This window comes from Mesoplodon mirus, assembly GCF_964341445.2.
Source record: "Mesoplodon mirus genome assembly, chromosome: 11".
In the NCBI taxonomy this organism is placed as follows: Eukaryota; Metazoa; Chordata; class Mammalia; order Artiodactyla; family Ziphiidae; genus Mesoplodon; species Mesoplodon mirus.
Window position 1 is genome coordinate 36,194,290 of NC_138987.1, and position 16,484 is coordinate 36,210,773.

General features: G+C 41.1%; 1 protein-coding gene across 1 annotated transcript in view; it reads right to left on the reverse strand.

The window, feature by feature from the left end:
* The window catches only part of FAM227A (family with sequence similarity 227 member A), a gene marked incomplete at its 5' end in the record, with an annotated part of 79,190 nt that overhangs the window by 19,150 nt on the left and 43,556 nt on the right, over nucleotides 1-16,484 (reverse strand). Inside the window, 3 exons of the mRNA XM_082635297.1 lie at nucleotides 3,765-3,921; nucleotides 5,642-5,813; nucleotides 15,328-15,422. Of these exons, the coding sequence (XP_082491423.1) occupies nucleotides 3,765-3,921; nucleotides 5,642-5,813; nucleotides 15,328-15,422 (424 nt within the window). The remainder of the gene's footprint in view (nucleotides 1-3,764; nucleotides 3,922-5,641; nucleotides 5,814-15,327; nucleotides 15,423-16,484) is intronic.

A 16,484-nucleotide genomic window follows, 5' to 3' on the forward strand; every position in this document is an offset into this window, starting at 1 on the left:
TGAAACAGAGCTGTTCCTACAGCTTTGGTCTGTCCAATGTCAATGGCAGTGCTCCCAGCTGATATGCTACATTAGGGGAACAAGTGGTAATTGATGTCCCAAAAGAGTCCTAGCCCACCTACAAATATCAATACTATTCCACATGGGCATTTGTCATCTTTTGATCTTGTTATGGCCACCATTAAAAAAAAAAAAAAGATAGTGTTCAAAAATTTAAACATTTATAAAAGTAAAGAAAATTGTATAATTAACATCATTTACCCATTATCTTGCTTCGTTACTTATCAATCTGAAGTCAGTCTTTTTTTTTTTTTTTTTGCGGTTCGCGGGCCTCTCACTGCTGTGGCCTCTCCCGTTGCGGAGCACAGGCTCCGGATGCGCAGGCTCAGAGGCCATGGCTCACGGGCCTAGCCGCTCAGCGGCATGTGGGATCTTCCCAGACCGGGGCACGAACCCGTGTCCCTTGCATCGGCAGGCGGAATCTCAACCACTGCACCACCAGGGAAGCCCGGATGTCATTATTAAAAAAGGATTTCCTTATATATTTCTGAAATAAATCTTCTGTAGGCTTAATCTGTTTTTTTTTTTTTTTTCGGCCACACCATGTAGCTTAAGGGATCTTAGTTCCCCAACCAGGAATTGAACCCGGGCCCTTGGCAGTGAAAGCGGAGTCCTAACCACTGGACCACCAGGGAATTCCCTCTGTAGGCTTAATCTTGAATATTCTATATGAATTTAATGTTAACCCTAAACTATTTTTGCCTTGTTAATGCCACAGCTGGGTGTGGCTATGGGACTAAGTTTTGGCCAATGGAATGAAAATGGAAGGTGTATTTGTGACTTCCAGGAGGAAGTCCATCTTCCTTCCTACTGGCTGGAATGTGGACCTGATGGCTGGAGCTTGAGCAGTCATATTGGAACATGAGGCTGAGGATTACGGAGCAATAAGATAAAAGGAGCTTGGATCCCTGACACTGTGAACTGCCATATCTACTGGACTCCTTTTAAATGAGAGAAATAGATTTGTATCTTGTTTTAGCCACTATTTTGTGCTCTTCTGTCACTTGAAGCCTAATCTAATTCTAATTTATACAATCATTTACTGTGGGCTTGGTTATGAAAAGGCTTTACATGCCTTATTTTATTTGATCAAAACAACCCTACAAAGTAGGAAATACTATCTTCATTAAATCAACAAAGAAACTGAAGCTAAATGACCTATGTGACAGATCAAATATCATAGAGCTAGTAAGTGAAAAAGCCTATATTCTGGCTGTAGCCTCTGCCATTCATGGGTCCCACCCTCAAGAATTATTACAACTATTGGAAGAGACAGACATTACAAAACAATGTTTTGTAAACAAAATAAAATGACTGGTGCATAGAAGGTGCTGAAAATATTTGCTGGGACAATGAACTACAGAACAAACAGCATAATGAACTACAGTAACAGAGGCAGAAGCAAAGAGCCCTAAACAGCAATTCCTGTGTGTTCTCCCTTAACCCACCGTGACCTTCTCCTTCCTCACCTGCACCTCCAATCTCTCCCTCTTCATATAGGCTTGAGTCTTCCACCTTATTTTTAAATAGCCCTGTTACCATCCAATCTTGCCTTTTGATTCAGAATTTTGTTCCTCTGCCTCCCAGTTATTCCCCCCTCCCACCCCCGCATGGGGACTCATACCTTCCCCTAATGTCCCATGTTCTAGTGTCTGACTGCTCTCTCTACCAAAGCACCAAACCTCTCTCAGCCCCAAGTTTCTGTGTCTGGCACTCACACTGCTGATTACTACTTCCCCTTCTCTCAGTTTCATTCTCTGTTGGTCTGCCTTTATACATAAGCTCTCCTCCTTCCTTCTGGTCATTCCTTCTCCCTCTACCCCATACTCTATCCTCTCCCACATATGCAGTTGCCCTCTAAGGTTCTGTCCTTTGACCTCAGCTTCCACATCTGTAAAATAAGGATAAACAACTGTGCCTATTTATACACACCATTTTATAACGTGATTTGGGAGCCATTAATATGTTGTGACCATCTTTCCTTGTAAAATAGAAATAGATCAACATCACCATTTTTTTGGCTGCAGAGTATGGACGTTTGATAGTTTATTTAACCAATCATCTTTTGATGAAAGTTTAGGCTGAACTGCATTTCTGTGCTGGTGCTTAACAAGTGTGTGTGTATGTGTTGTTTGTCTGTGTCCCAGCACATTTTAGAAATAACTTCATTGTATCACTTTGCATAACAAAGTATTTATCTATGAGTTCATATTTTTCTTTCTCTCATATTATGGCAGATATAGATGGCTGTCTAGCCAATAGCCATTTCCCCCTTCCTCCCCTGCAAACTGAATCCAGTTTTGTTTTGGATAACAAAGTGACCAGTTCTGGTCTAATCCAGTCATGAAAATCTCCTTCTCCTTTCTCAGATACTTCTCAAGCTTCTCTTTCATGGTGGCCACATGAAAGAGTTATGGGGGCAGGCAGAGAAGACATGAGAGACAAAGAGTGAAAAAAGAAGGTGAGCTCCTTTTTACCAAAAAAAAAAAAAAAAAAAAAAAAAAAAAAGCCAGCTAATAAAAGCAGGAGGAATAGTAGACGTAGAAAATCACTATTTTGCAGCCCCAATTGTAACAACTGATTCAGGCAAAGACCATGGATGGATGTTAAAACCACTGGATGAATTTTGTTGGGAAAGCATATTCACAGTCTCAAAGAATCACACCATTCATTACTGACTAATTAGAAAGGCAAAAATGTAGGCTTATGATGGAGAGCTCTGGCAGAGACCACCTTAAACAAGCAGTGGGGTAACCCGACATTAAGTTTCTCCTAATGAGGTATAACATGAATTTACAAGGTCTCTGTGAAGTATTCTTGGCAAAAAGACTTAACCTGAATCTAATCAATCCTCTAGTATAGATCCAATGTCCATCTTATAGGAAATATGAGATCAATTGGAACAAGTTAAATGATACCCTGAAGAAATAATCAGAAAAATCCAGAACGTGGCTTGAGCTTTTCAAGAAAGTCCATGTCATAAAAAATAATTATAATAATAATAACAAAGCTGGGGGCCAGGGCACTATCATAGACTAAAAGACACCAAAGAGAGAACGTCAAAATACAATACCTGATCCTTGACTGGATCCTGGAGCAGCAAGTGAAACCAAAAATGGTACTTTGGGCACAATTGGGGAAATTTTTATTTGACCTAATTATTAGAGAGAGAAGGAAAATGTGGCAAAGTGTGAATAATTGGTAAACGCATTGAGGGCATAATGGTGTCCACGGCACTGTCCTTTAAACTTTTCTGAAAGGTCTGAAAATTTTCTAAATATAATAAAAATATTGAAGAGGGAGAAGGCACAGGAAAATGTTCATAATATGCTGCTAATGGCGGGGGGGAGTCTAAAAATAGTCTGACAGCATGATTACTACTTTTGTTTAGAGATCCAGATATATGTGTCCAGGAAGAAAGACTGGAAGAATTTATAGAAAAATGTTGGCAATGTGTACCTGTAGGTGCTTTTCCAGGTTCTTTTTTTGTTTTCATTGAGCATAAATGTTTTTGTAGTTAGGAAAAAATAACTTTAAAAAAATATCTGGTCTCTGTTATCGTGGAGTTTACATTCTGACCACAAGAAAGCTGAATGCGCTTCACAGGTCATTACAGGGCTGGACCCCAGTTACAAATTAGTGTGATGTGTTGCGACAGACAAATGCGGAAACCACGCCTCTTCCCCTGAAGGCCCCGTAAATACCTGAGGAAGTTGTCGTGCAGCTCCTTCAGGTACGCACTGAAATGATTCCACTCACTCCAGTGAAGCCGGTTCAGCTGGTGGAGGTCGTCCCTCCGCTTCTTCATGTTGCTCAGGGTCAGGCTGATGACCTCAACGTATGTCAGGGTGGACTCAGTGGCTTTCATGTCGAGGAAAACCCCACACTGTCAGTTGGTATTGACTCAGGATTATTATTAGTGGGATGTGTCCAGTACATGGGGAGGAGGTGGGTGTGATAGCAGGGCGGGGAAACCGACCTGTTTCTGGAAATCTGAGCAGGAAACCACGGCATGGCCTGCTTGGGAAAGAAAGAAGCTATCCTCTCCATGGCTAGGCCATTCCCCATCTTTTAATAAAGTCTTTCTCCCCTCCTGCTGATGGAAGGGCTAGGAAGTGCTTATCTTAGACTATCATCTAAAATTCTTACTCTCTTATCACAGTGGTGAATAGGAAGGGATTCCAACTTTCCTTTCCTTTCAGGCCCAGTCCTCATTCCCCGTCTCAGGTTTGTATGTTGAAAAGTTCTCTCTACCTTCGCCGCCCCTCCACCCCTTCTGAACTGGTCAGAATCTCAGCCACACTCATCACGAGCTATGGGACATCAGACAATCTATGTCATCCTCTATGTCTCCATTTCCTTATCTATAAAATAGGGATAAGAGTACCTACCTTAGATGATGTTAATGATAATAATGAGAGTTACTATTTTTTTTAGTACCAGCTGTATTCCATTTAACCCTGATCACAACACTATTGATTTGGTATAACTATCCTCACTTTAGGAATGAGTTGATAAAGATATTGAGCTTAGAGGTTAAGCTGTGCACGTGAGATCTTAAAGCCAGTGGGTTGCTGAGCTGGGACTCAAATCCAGGGCTGTGTATCCCTGACCCAGGCTCCTTCTACTACACTACACTGTCTTTACAGAACAGTGAGGTGATATAACGGAAAACATTTTATAAACAATAAAGTACTATGAATTGTGCGTTGTTAATCTCTGCCTACAGATATATAAATACGCTTGTGGATATGAAGTGCTATAGGGCAGGAGTTAAGTCCTACCTACTTCATTATGAAAGCTTCTCCTTATGGGGAGCTGTATGCTGATAGGTAACATTCAATCATTTGTTACCTGCTGGGCATTGTGCTAAATAAGCCTTTACCGCTGTTGTGCCTGTTCTCTGCATCACAACTCTATAAGGCGGGTACTCTTATCTCCATTTTATAGATGAAAAAAATGAGGCTCAGAGAGAAGCTGGAACTTGTCTAAGATCATTCAGCTGGCAAGCAGTTGAGTTGGTTCCTGAATCCAGGTCTATCTGATTCCATGTTCTGACCCTCTGTGGTAAACTGTTAAGACTCAGGACACCAACACATATCATGCCTGTTTTCTTAAGATCTGAGCTTTTTACCATATTTTTAGGATAAATGTCATCGGGGCCAAGAATTTGCTGATGGGTCTGGGGAGGGGTGTGTGTGAGGAGGGTGCTGGAAGAAACACACCCCTAGACACCAGAATTCCTGATCAATATATACTGTGGGGTCAATGAGCATCTAGGAGGCATTACTGAGTTGCAAAATATGTTAGAGTCCCTAAGTAGTCCATACTTTCTGGTAGAAAGGAAGAGATTATTGCACACAGGGAAATTCGATTTGCCCAGGGTCCCACTCAGCCAGTGCATGAGGCAGATTTGGAATTAAAATGAGCAAGATTCTGACCTGTAGGCTCATAACAATGGTCACCCTTGATGGGCCCCTGCTATGTGTCAGGTGCTGTGCTAAGGGCTGGATGCCTGTCTCTTCACCCCTGCTTCTGGGAAGAGGAAGCAGGGGCCTGGAGTAATGTGTGCCCAGCCCACGGTGGAAAGGATATAGGATGGTCTTGGTTTTTTCCCTCCTGACCATCAACACGTCTTTGCCAGGCTGCTGCAGAGAGGCGTAGTTCAGGAGGAAGTACACAATCAGAGGGCTCTTCCCATAAATGTTGAAGAGGTTTGAAGTCATCTCAGGGCTTTTGCAGGCAGGGTAAGACTGAGTAGGAAAGAGATAGGAAAAAAAGTAAAGGATATTATCATTTTTACGGCACATATTAAGAAATGTAAAGGTACTCATATCCTTTATCTAGTAACTCCAGTTTTACGATGCTATCCTAAGGAAATTGCCCACAAGAAAAAAAGATTTAGGCACTATAATGTTTACTGCAGTGACAATCACTACAGCAAAAGATTACAACCTAAATGTTCAAGGAGATGTTGACATCTCTACCCAAAGGAACAGTACGCCACTATTAAATTGTTTATGAAGAGTTGGTACTAAGATATTGTTTCAGATATAACAGTAATTTAAAAAATCAAGATACAAAATTAGGTAGATAATATTATTTTTTATATAAAATGAATATAATTATATGAAATCAATCAACCAAAAAAAATGATAGATAAGAGACTAGAAGCATAGTTATCAAAATGTTAACAATTCATTCAGCAAATATTTATCGGGTGACTACTGCGTATACACACTGATCTAGACACTGGCCTTTCAGCCGAGAATAAGACAAATTCCAGCCCTCACGGAGCTTGTATCATAGTTGAGAGAAAAACAATAAACAAATCAACAAGTAAAACAATAACATGATACTATGGAATAATAAGGGCTTTAGGTAAGAATCAAGTAGGGCAAGGGGTGTGGGTGGTGGGATGGGAGACTGGGCAGGAGAGGGATCTTTTCCATGGGGAGGTCAGGGAGGACTGCCCTGAGGAGGAGCGATCCTGGCAGATCCTGAATGATGGAAGGAAGATCTGTGCGATGTTCCAGGCACAGGGGACAGCAAGTGCAGGAGACCCCAAGGCAGACAGGAGCTTGGTGTGGCTGAGGGACAGCAACCAGGCCTGCACGGCTCAAATGAGAACAAATGATGAGGCTGAAGAAGGAGCGGGGTCTTTGGGCCACAGGAAGAAGTTAGGATTTTCTAAGTGTGATGGAAGCCACTGGAAGGTTTTGAGCTGGGGTACACCTGATTAATTTTTTCTAAAGATCCCTTTAACTGGGACTTCCCTGGCGGTCCAGTGGTTAAGACTCTGTGATTTCAATGCAGGGAGTGTGGGTTCAATCCCTGCTGGGGATCTAAGATCCTACATGCCACATGGCACAGCCAAAAAATACAAATAAAAAAAAAAAAGATCACTTTAACTGATGTGTGGAGAAATGACTGCAGTGGGTAAGCGTGGACACTAGAAGAGCACTTGGGAGACCTCTGCAGTGGTTGAGGCAGTGCTGGGGCTGGGAATGGTGAGGGGTGAGAAGTGATGGAATCTGCAACGTACTATGAAAGCAGAATTGGCAGGATTTGCTGATGGAGTCGATGTAGGTGTGAGAAAGAGAGGAGTCAAGGGTGACTCTGAAGGGTTACGTGCCAGTTTCCCAGCTGGGAATATGTGGGGAGGAAGAGGCTGACAGGGCAGGAAAATCAAGAGGTCTGTTTTGCATGTGCTGTATTTGAGATGCTAATAGACAACCAAGAGGAAACAGAGATCAGGAAGGAGAACAGGCAGGGGCTGAGAGTAATCTGTTTTCCTTCCTTATATTCCTCTGCCTTTTTCCAAAACGTCAGTGGTGATTATGTGCTTCTTTTGTATTTTTTAAAAAATACGTTTTATTTGGAAGAAGCGGTTAAAATCTAACCAGACAAAAATTCTGTCTCATGAGTGAAGCCTGCAGCAGCACCTAACCACACTCTTCTCTGTCCTATTCATTTTAATTGCCTAATGAGATTTCCTCTATCGATAGCAGGGTCTCTCAACCTTGTCACTTTGATATTTGGGACCAGATTTGTTGTGGGAGACTGTCCTGTGCATTGTAGGACATCGAGTGGCCTCCGTGGTCTCTACCCAAGAGATGCTAGTAGTACTCTGCCCCTCACCCCCAGCTGTGACAACCAGAAATGTCTCCAGACATGGCCAAATGTCTCCTAGGGGGCAAAACTGTCCCCAGTTGAGAACCACTATTCTATAGCAAGATCCCACTGGAATCACAGAAACTTGGGGTTAGTAGAGCACCTATAGATCATTTAGTCCAATGATTCCTAAAAGCCCATCTCCAAATGGGGGCCAGTCTGTGTTCAATGGTCTCCAGCAAAATGAGGGAAACAAGGAAAAATACATTGTAATAAATCTGACCTGAAGTAATTTTTTTTTTTTTTTTTTTTTGGCTGCCGCCACACAGCTTATAGGATCTTAGTTCCCTGACCAGGGATTGAACCTGTGCCCCCACAGTGGAAGCACTGAGTCCTAACCACTGCACTGACAGGGAATTCCATGACCTAAAGGAAATTTATTCACTTAAGGACTCTCTTTTTATTCTGAGATTGTCTTTCTACTTTTTTACATTAATGACCTTTCTTTTATGAAATGATGATGATACCAGATAGCAGTCACTTTGTTTTTTTTTGTGTTTTTTTTTTGGTTGTTTGTTTGTTTTGTGGTATGCGGGCCTCTCACTGTTGTGGCCTCTCCCGTTGCGGAGCACAGGCTCCGGACGTGCAGGCTCAGCGGCCATGGCTCACGGGCCCAGCCGCTCCACGGCATGTGGGATCTTCCCAGTCCGGGGCACGAACCCATGTCCCCTGCATCGGCAGGCGGACTCTCAACCACTGCGCCACCAGGGAAGCCCAGCAGTCACTTTGTTTTAATGAACTTATTTAGTGAAAAGAAAAAAAGTTTTCCCAAGTCTAGAAAAGTCCAAAGATCTAGAACCACTAATCTAGTTCCACATTTATTCAAGTGCTGTTCTTTCGGTTGCCCAGTACCCATTCTCCTTTTGCTAACAACCCCCAATTCTTGTGTGTTTGGGGGAGTTTACCTGCCCTCTACTGCATCTGAGCTTGAAGGACTTTAAATCAAATGTCTTGCTCCCCATGAGAGCCACAGGAGGGAGCCTTAGAAGCCTTTGTAGGCTCTGCCAGCCAGAGCCTTTCTCTCATCCACCCATTTAGAGCCAGAGCACATGGAATAAGCTTGGTCAATCAAAACTCCGGTTTCTGGGATTTTTAGTCCTGAGTGAGGTGAAATACAGACTGAAAACACATGGGGGTTCACCCATACCAGAGATGTCACCTTGAAAAGCTGGTTCAAGGGTTGCAACTGCCTTGATTCTCCTCCTGGTCCCTGGACCGATTTTCACACTGTTCAGCTACTCAATGTTCTTGCAGTGTTTGCTCAAGTTGGCAGATTTTGTTACTTGTAAGCAAAGAATCCCAACTGATACACATCATTTCAATAATATTCTCAGTAGGTACTTGCCCATTTTTGCTTCCCTAACTCTGGAAACAAGAGATACACTCCCTTCTGAAACATCCAGTTCCATTGTCGGTAAGCATCCGGTTTCTCCTCCCAGGGAAAGGGCTGGCTCAGAGCCATAGCACTGGGCAAAGACAAGCCACTAGGCAAGAGGAGAGTCGTTCTGGAACCTCAGCTCCAAGAGGCAGGTAGAAAGCAGAGCAGGAGCTAGAGTAAAGGGGTTGGCATCAGAGATCTGGCAAGAGGAATGACATGGTTTGAGAGCCAGAGTGGAACAAGAACCAGCAGACAGTCTGCAGCCAAGCCAGAGGGTAGAGCTGGTTTAAAATGACAGCAGCTTGGATTCCTATGAAGTTCTTTCTTCCTCTAGATAAAAATCGGACTCTCTGTAATTCCAATCCATCTCCCTCCAGACTGTGTGTTACATAACGGTCCTTAAAATATTTGAGGAGGGAATTCCCTGGCGGTCCAGTGGTTAGGACTCAGCGCTTTCACTGCTGGGCCCAGGTTCAATCCCTGGTCGGGGAACTAAGATCCTGCAAGCTGCAGAGCGTGGTCAGAAAAAAAAAAAAAATTGAGGAGAGCCCTCACATCTTCTCTAAGTCTTGTTTCTCCAACCTAAACATCTTCAGTGCCTTCAGTAACTCCTGGACCCTCTTTCTCTCCAGCCTGGTCCCTCTCCCTGAACACATGTTAGATGGAACCATCTGAAGTGGGACCGTCCTCTTCCTTATTCTGGGCCAACTGTATATCTTTTTAAAAAGTTATTTGTTTTGACATTTACATATCCTTTTCTGCTATCTCTGAGAGTGAAAACACTTATTTATTTTTTTTACAAAATAAATTCCTGTTCTTTGTGAAAAATTCATACAATGTATAAACGTATATAGTAAAAGATAAGAGTCTCCATCCTCACTTGCATTTTCTAGGAATAAATACTATTAATGTTTTTCCGTGTATTCTTCCAAACCTTTTTATAAGCACATAATGACTTTATACCAAAAATGTATTTCAAAAATAAAAACAGAATCATACTATACACCATGTTTTATTACTTTAATTTTTCACTCATCAGTATCTAAATACATTGCCTATAGTATTCTCTTGATTTATTAATTTTAGACATTGTTGACTTTCATTCTTTCATATGATAAGGTATAAATCTGTCTGTTTTTAACAGTAACAGAGTATCTATATTATGAACATTTCACAGTTTACCTATTTATCTACTGAAATGTTAATTTTCTTCAGTTTTTGCTGGTACAGATTAATGCTGTAAGGGATGGCCTTGTATGAACATTTCTACAGGATAGATTCTTAGAAGTGAAATTGCCAGGTCTTCAGTGTATGCCATTAAAATTTTAATAGAATATCCTAAACTCATGACAAAACACCTAAAAATGCTAGAAAAATATTTAAAAATCCTTTTAAATGAATGAAGGAGCTTGTAAGAAAGTAAGGAAAATCCTTTGAGGCCTAGGGAGGTAAGGGAGCCCTGAAGTTGGATGCCCTGATTGAAAACAACTTCAAAGGGAGGTGGAATGATGGGTGTCCTTTGCTTGATCCTGGTGTTAAGCCAAACACCTCCACTGTTCCACTGTTCTGTAGGTTCTTTGATGCTAATGGCTTTATCAAGTTACTGAGGTCTCCTTCTATTCCTAGCATAGAGGGATGTAAAAAAATTGACTTCTCTAGTACCAGAATACACCAGAGGGAGGGGACTGTCCTTTCTCAGGAAAACAAAGATTAGAGCCAAAGGCAGAGTGAGAGCTACATTGCTCTACATTAGAGATGAGCAGGAGTTTGGGGAAAGAAGAGAGAGGAAAGTGCCCACGACTATAGAGGATGGTCTTGCAAATTGTGGGATGACTAAAGGATTTTAAGAAGGGCAACTCACATTAAAGGTCTTTGCATTACTGTGATATGGTCCCGCTTCCTCCCATCTCTTTAAACTTAGTAAAGTTTTCTATATATGCAACCCACCCACACAGGCCTTGTGTGAGCAGTTTTTGTGAAAATCAAGGGAAGAGGTGATACGTGCACAGCACATGCAGGACGAAAGAGGAGCTCGGTGCCATAGAAAACATAAGCCCCCAGAGTTCAGATATTTGGGGGAGGGTATGAGGCTCCAAACAAATCATATAACAAATGCTTGAACCAATCTTTAATTAAATTCAAAGGAGTAGAGTAACCCCTGGTGACATCTGGGTTATGAGAGTAAAGCTTTTTTATTAAGAATAGGTGATAAGGGCTTCCCTGGTGGCGCAGTGGTTGAGAGTCCGCCTACCGATGCAGGGGACACGGGTTCGTGCCCCAGTCCGGGAGGATCCCACGTGCTGCGGAGCGGCTGGGCCCGTGAGCCATGGCCGCTGAGCTTGCGCATCCGGAGCCTGTGCTCCGCAACGGGAGAGGCCACAATAGGGAGAGGCCCGCGTAATGCAAAAAAAAAAAAAAAAAAAAAAAAAAAAGAATAGGTGATAATATAAAAACATCAGGGGAAAAATGGAGAGAATGTTTCATAAAATCTTGGAGTGGTAAAGATCTTTCTTAGTAGGAAATGAAATCCAGAAGCCGTAAAAGAGATGACCAATAAACATGTCTGCATAAAAATTTAAATTTTCTAGAATAAAATACCATAATTAAAGTAAGAAGATTAAATAGGAAACACTTTTTGCCAAATATATGACTAAGAATTGAGCTTCTACAAATCAAAAATGAGCAGAAGACTAAGAACCTTAGAAACAGAAATACTTCTACTAAGAATAGAAAAAAACAAAAACAAAAACAAAGGACATGAAGAGGCATTTCACGGAAATAGAAATTCCAAAGGATTATAACTATAGGAAAATAGATTTAACTTCACTCATAATTAAATAATGAATATTGAAACAATTATAACATAGCGTTTTCCCCTCATCAGAATGGCAACAAATAATTTGATAACGTAAAACATTGGCAAAGGCACATGGATAGTCTCTCACGTGCTGCTGGTGAGAATATAAATTGGTACAACTTCTTTGGAGAGCAATTCAAGATATACAATTGATTTAGGAATTCTACTTCTAGGAATTCTTCCTACATGTATACTTGTACATATGAGCCAAGAAACACACAAATACCGAGATGTTCAAGACAGCAGTGTTTATAATAGCAAAGACTGGGAGCACATACATGTCCATGAATAGGAAAATGGTTAATGAATTATAGAATACAGGTGCAACCATGAAATAAGATTGTGATAGATCTGTATGTGCTTTCATTCAGAATACTCTCTAAGATATGTTGAAATCATTACAGAGTCTGATTTAGAACATGGGGTCTGGAGTCACACTGCTTGGGTTAAAATCCTGGCTCTACTCTTACAACTCAACAACAAAAAGACAAAAACTTAATCTAAAAATGGACAAAGGATTTGAACAGACATTGCTCTAAAGATATACAACTGGCCAATAAGCACATGAAAAGATGCTCAGTATCATTAGTCATTACGGAAACGGAAGTCAAAACCACAATGAGATACTACTTCATACCAACTAGGATAACTATACCAAAAAGAATGGAAAATAAGTGTTGGCAAGGATGTGGAGAAATTGAAACCCTTGTATGTTGCTGGTGGGAATGTAAAATGGTACAGGCTCTGTGGAAATGTTTGTCAGTTCCTCAAAAAGTTAGACGTAGGCTTACCATATGACCCAACAATGCCACTCCTAAGTAGTATATATCCAAGAGAATAGAAAACATATGTACACACAAAAATTTGTACATAAATGTTCATAGAAGCCATGTCATTCATAACAGCCAAAAGGCGGAAACAGTCCAAATGTCCATTAACTAGTAAATGGATAAACAAAGTTTGGTATAGTCATATAATGGAATATTATTCAGCCATAAAAAGGTGAAATACTGACACATGCTACAACATGGATAAATCTTGAAAACACTATGCTAAGTGAAGGAAATCAGTCACAAAAGGCCACATATTATATGATTCCCATTTATACGAAGTGTCCAGGATAGGCAAATTCATACAAACTAAAACTATATTAGTGGTTTCCAGAGGCAGCGGGGAGAGGGGGCTGGGGAGTGACTGCTAATGAGTATGGGGTTTCTTTTTGGGGTGATAAAAGTGTTCTGGAAGTGGATAGTGGTGATGATTATAGGACCTTGCGACTATACTAAAAACCACTGAGTTTTACATTAAAATGCTGATTTTTATGGTATGTGAATTATAGCTTTAAAAAAAATCTTAGCTCTACCACTTACTAGCTATTTGACTTTGGGCAAGATACTGAATATTTCTGAGCCTTAGTTTTCTGATCCATAAAATGGAGATAATAAATAAAACCTACTTCTCTTAGGGTTGTGTGAGGATTAAATGAATTAACATGTATGATGTGTTTAGAACAATGTTTGCTATATAAGCATTCAATAATTGTTAGCTATTATATGCTAGGTTGAAAAAGCAAAGTGAAAAATGGTGTATATATTATACCAATTTTTGATTTTAAAAAATGGTTTATATTCCTTGACATGCATCAAACATTTCTAGAAGGATATAAGGAAAAACTTTGTTTGCCTCTGGGGAGGGGGAATAGGGTCTGGCGTGGAGGAGAGATTAACTTTTTGTTATATATCCTTTAATACTGTTTGGTTTTACCACAGGCAAAGATTTTTTCAATAAAAACTACAGTATTAAAAAAAAAAAAAAAGAATGGGCAGCAGATTGTATCAGTGCTGTGCTTCTTAAAGTGGTAGAGTCACGTGTTGGCTCTTCTGTCAGGAACATCCAGAAGGCCCCCCACACCCCACCCCCGGTGAATAGCTCACGGAGGCATTTCCCTTCCACGTGTCTGCCAGGCCATTCACAGGCCATTCAGCTGCTTTCCACTCCTGTTAAACTCTGCCACTATACACTCTGACTGCTGGGCTTCACCACCCCACCAGGACAGATCCCAGAGTAGGACATGACTACTCATCTCCTTGTCTCTATCTCTAGAGCAGCCCCACGATCCCCGTCAGCAGTAAGGACCGTAACACTGCTGGGCTTTATTTCCGCCATTTTACAGAAGAAGGTCAGAAGAGTTAAACAACTCGCTCAAGTAACGCAGCTGAGGAGGTAGATGCAGCACCAAGATCTGAACTCATGTCTGTGTGTCTTTCCACCAGGCCCTGCTACTTCTCAAAAGTTTCACTGCTAAATGCTGAGGGGAAATAGGCAGTGGAATAATTATGGAGAAACAAAGAACGTTCAAGAAATCTTCTACAGGGAATTCTCTGGTGGTCCAGTGGCTAGGACTTGGGTTCAATCTCTGGTCGGGGAACTAAGATTCTACAAGCTGCACAGCGCGGCCAAAAAAAAGGAACAAAAAAGAAAGAAAGAAGGAAAGAAAGAAATCTTCTACAATACTTGCTATACTTGATCCAAGTTCTATGGCCTGACTCCCTTGCTAGTTGGTGGCTTGGGGAAGCCCCAAAGCCTCTTGCCCTGTTCAGGGTCCTAAGGGCCTCTTCCCACTACATAAGACTGAATGTGCCATTGATATAAATTACCATGCACTGAGGTTTGTAGGGAAGATTTGCGGGAGGGGAGGAGGAGAGAACACACCGTAATCCTTCACCTCTTGTGTTCTGGGGGCTGTGCTGGTGGCAAAGCTCAGAGGTTAAGAGCTCAGGCTCAGAGTCAGGCAGATCTGCATGCAAGTCTTGGCTTTATCACTTATTTGCTTTGTGAATTTGGACAAATTAGTTACCTGCTCTGAGCATCACTTTCCTCACTAATAAACTAAAGAATAGCAGGAGTAATTATCTCAAACGACTGTAACAGTAAAATAAAATACACTGTATGCACAGGTTTAGTATAGCACCTGACATGTAGTGAGTAAGTGTTCATTACATGTTAATTATCATCACTACCTCAGGTAAACCTCATAAGAACACCAAGACCTAGGAATTACTGTCCCCATTTTATAGAGTAGAAAACTGAGACTCTGTTCTCCTTCCGTTACACCCAGGCTCTTGAGTTTCAAGCAAGTAATTTAAATCCTGGAGAAATCCAGGCAAAATTCTCACTCAACTTGTGCCTACCTCAGTCAGTAATTACCCTTGGAGACTTCCTTACTGTTTCACCCAAGTCTACAATCAGAAATACCCCAGTTCTTACCCTGACATCTTCACAGAGCTAGCTTTTCTAGCCAGATCTCCTAGCCCCCTTTAAATCATCTCTGCTATTAAGTTTGCAATCACATGCTCACTGGCTTAGGAAGCATATTCTCAAGTTCTCTTGCTGCTGATATCCTTTTGACTTGTTGTGTTGTTTTCCTCAAGAACAGAGTCTGATAATTATGCTCTGTCAATGCAATATGCACAAAAAATGATCAATAGGCCTTCTCAGCTATGATGAGAAAGAGCATATGGTAGACTCAGCTTTCTATTAATGTGAAAATGCCTGGGTATATTCAGATCATTGGGAGATGCTAGAGGAAGCCACTCAGGTAAATTCATAGAATTTCACTTGCATTTTAGTCAGATGTACACTTGTGGCCATACACTTGTCCATTTACTAATCTATCTGCCCATCCTTCTATCCATCCATCCAACATTTTGTTTAGCCTTTACTATGTGCTGGGCCCATGCTAGGTGCTGGAAGTAGATTATCTTCAAGGAACTCACAGCTTAGTAAGAAAAAAAGACAGGTAAATGATAAGTGTAACACTAACTCATGTGCCATGATAGAATTCTCTGTACAATACAGTATGGTCCCAGAATAAGGAAGAAGGAGCCTAAAGGATTTAAAAATGCTAAGCAGACTCAGGAAAGGTGTTGTGATTAAAAGAGAAAAAAATATCCAACTCTTGCACAAAGTTATGGTTCTTCTGTAGAAGGTTAATAGAGAATATCTTAAAGACAGGAAGAGAGAAACAACAGATTATCTATAAACAGATAACAATTAGAATGACTGTAGAGTTCTCAACAGTAACAACGGAAGCTAGAAGATGACAGTGGAATGAAATCACCAAAGCATTAAGGTAAACGTGTACACCCAGCAAAACTATCCTTTAAGAAGAAAGATGAAATAAAGACATTAATAGAAAAACAAAAACCAAGGGAACTTACCAAGAGAACTGCAGTAAGGAACTGCTAAAAATTCTCTCTCTCTCTGTACATATATATGGGGGAAATTACAGAGAGGAGAGAGATCAAGAAAGGAATCCTAAATAATTGTGTATGGATGCATATGCCCACCCCTGAGCTGCACATATAAATGTGTATCTGACCCTAAACAGATGGCTTTGAGAACTGAACTACAGGGTAGATCACTTCTCAAGTCTCAAATGTGGTCCCTGGGTAGCACACATTTAGGACAGATCAAAATAGCACTGCAAAAGTTTTGAAAACTGAACTAACATTG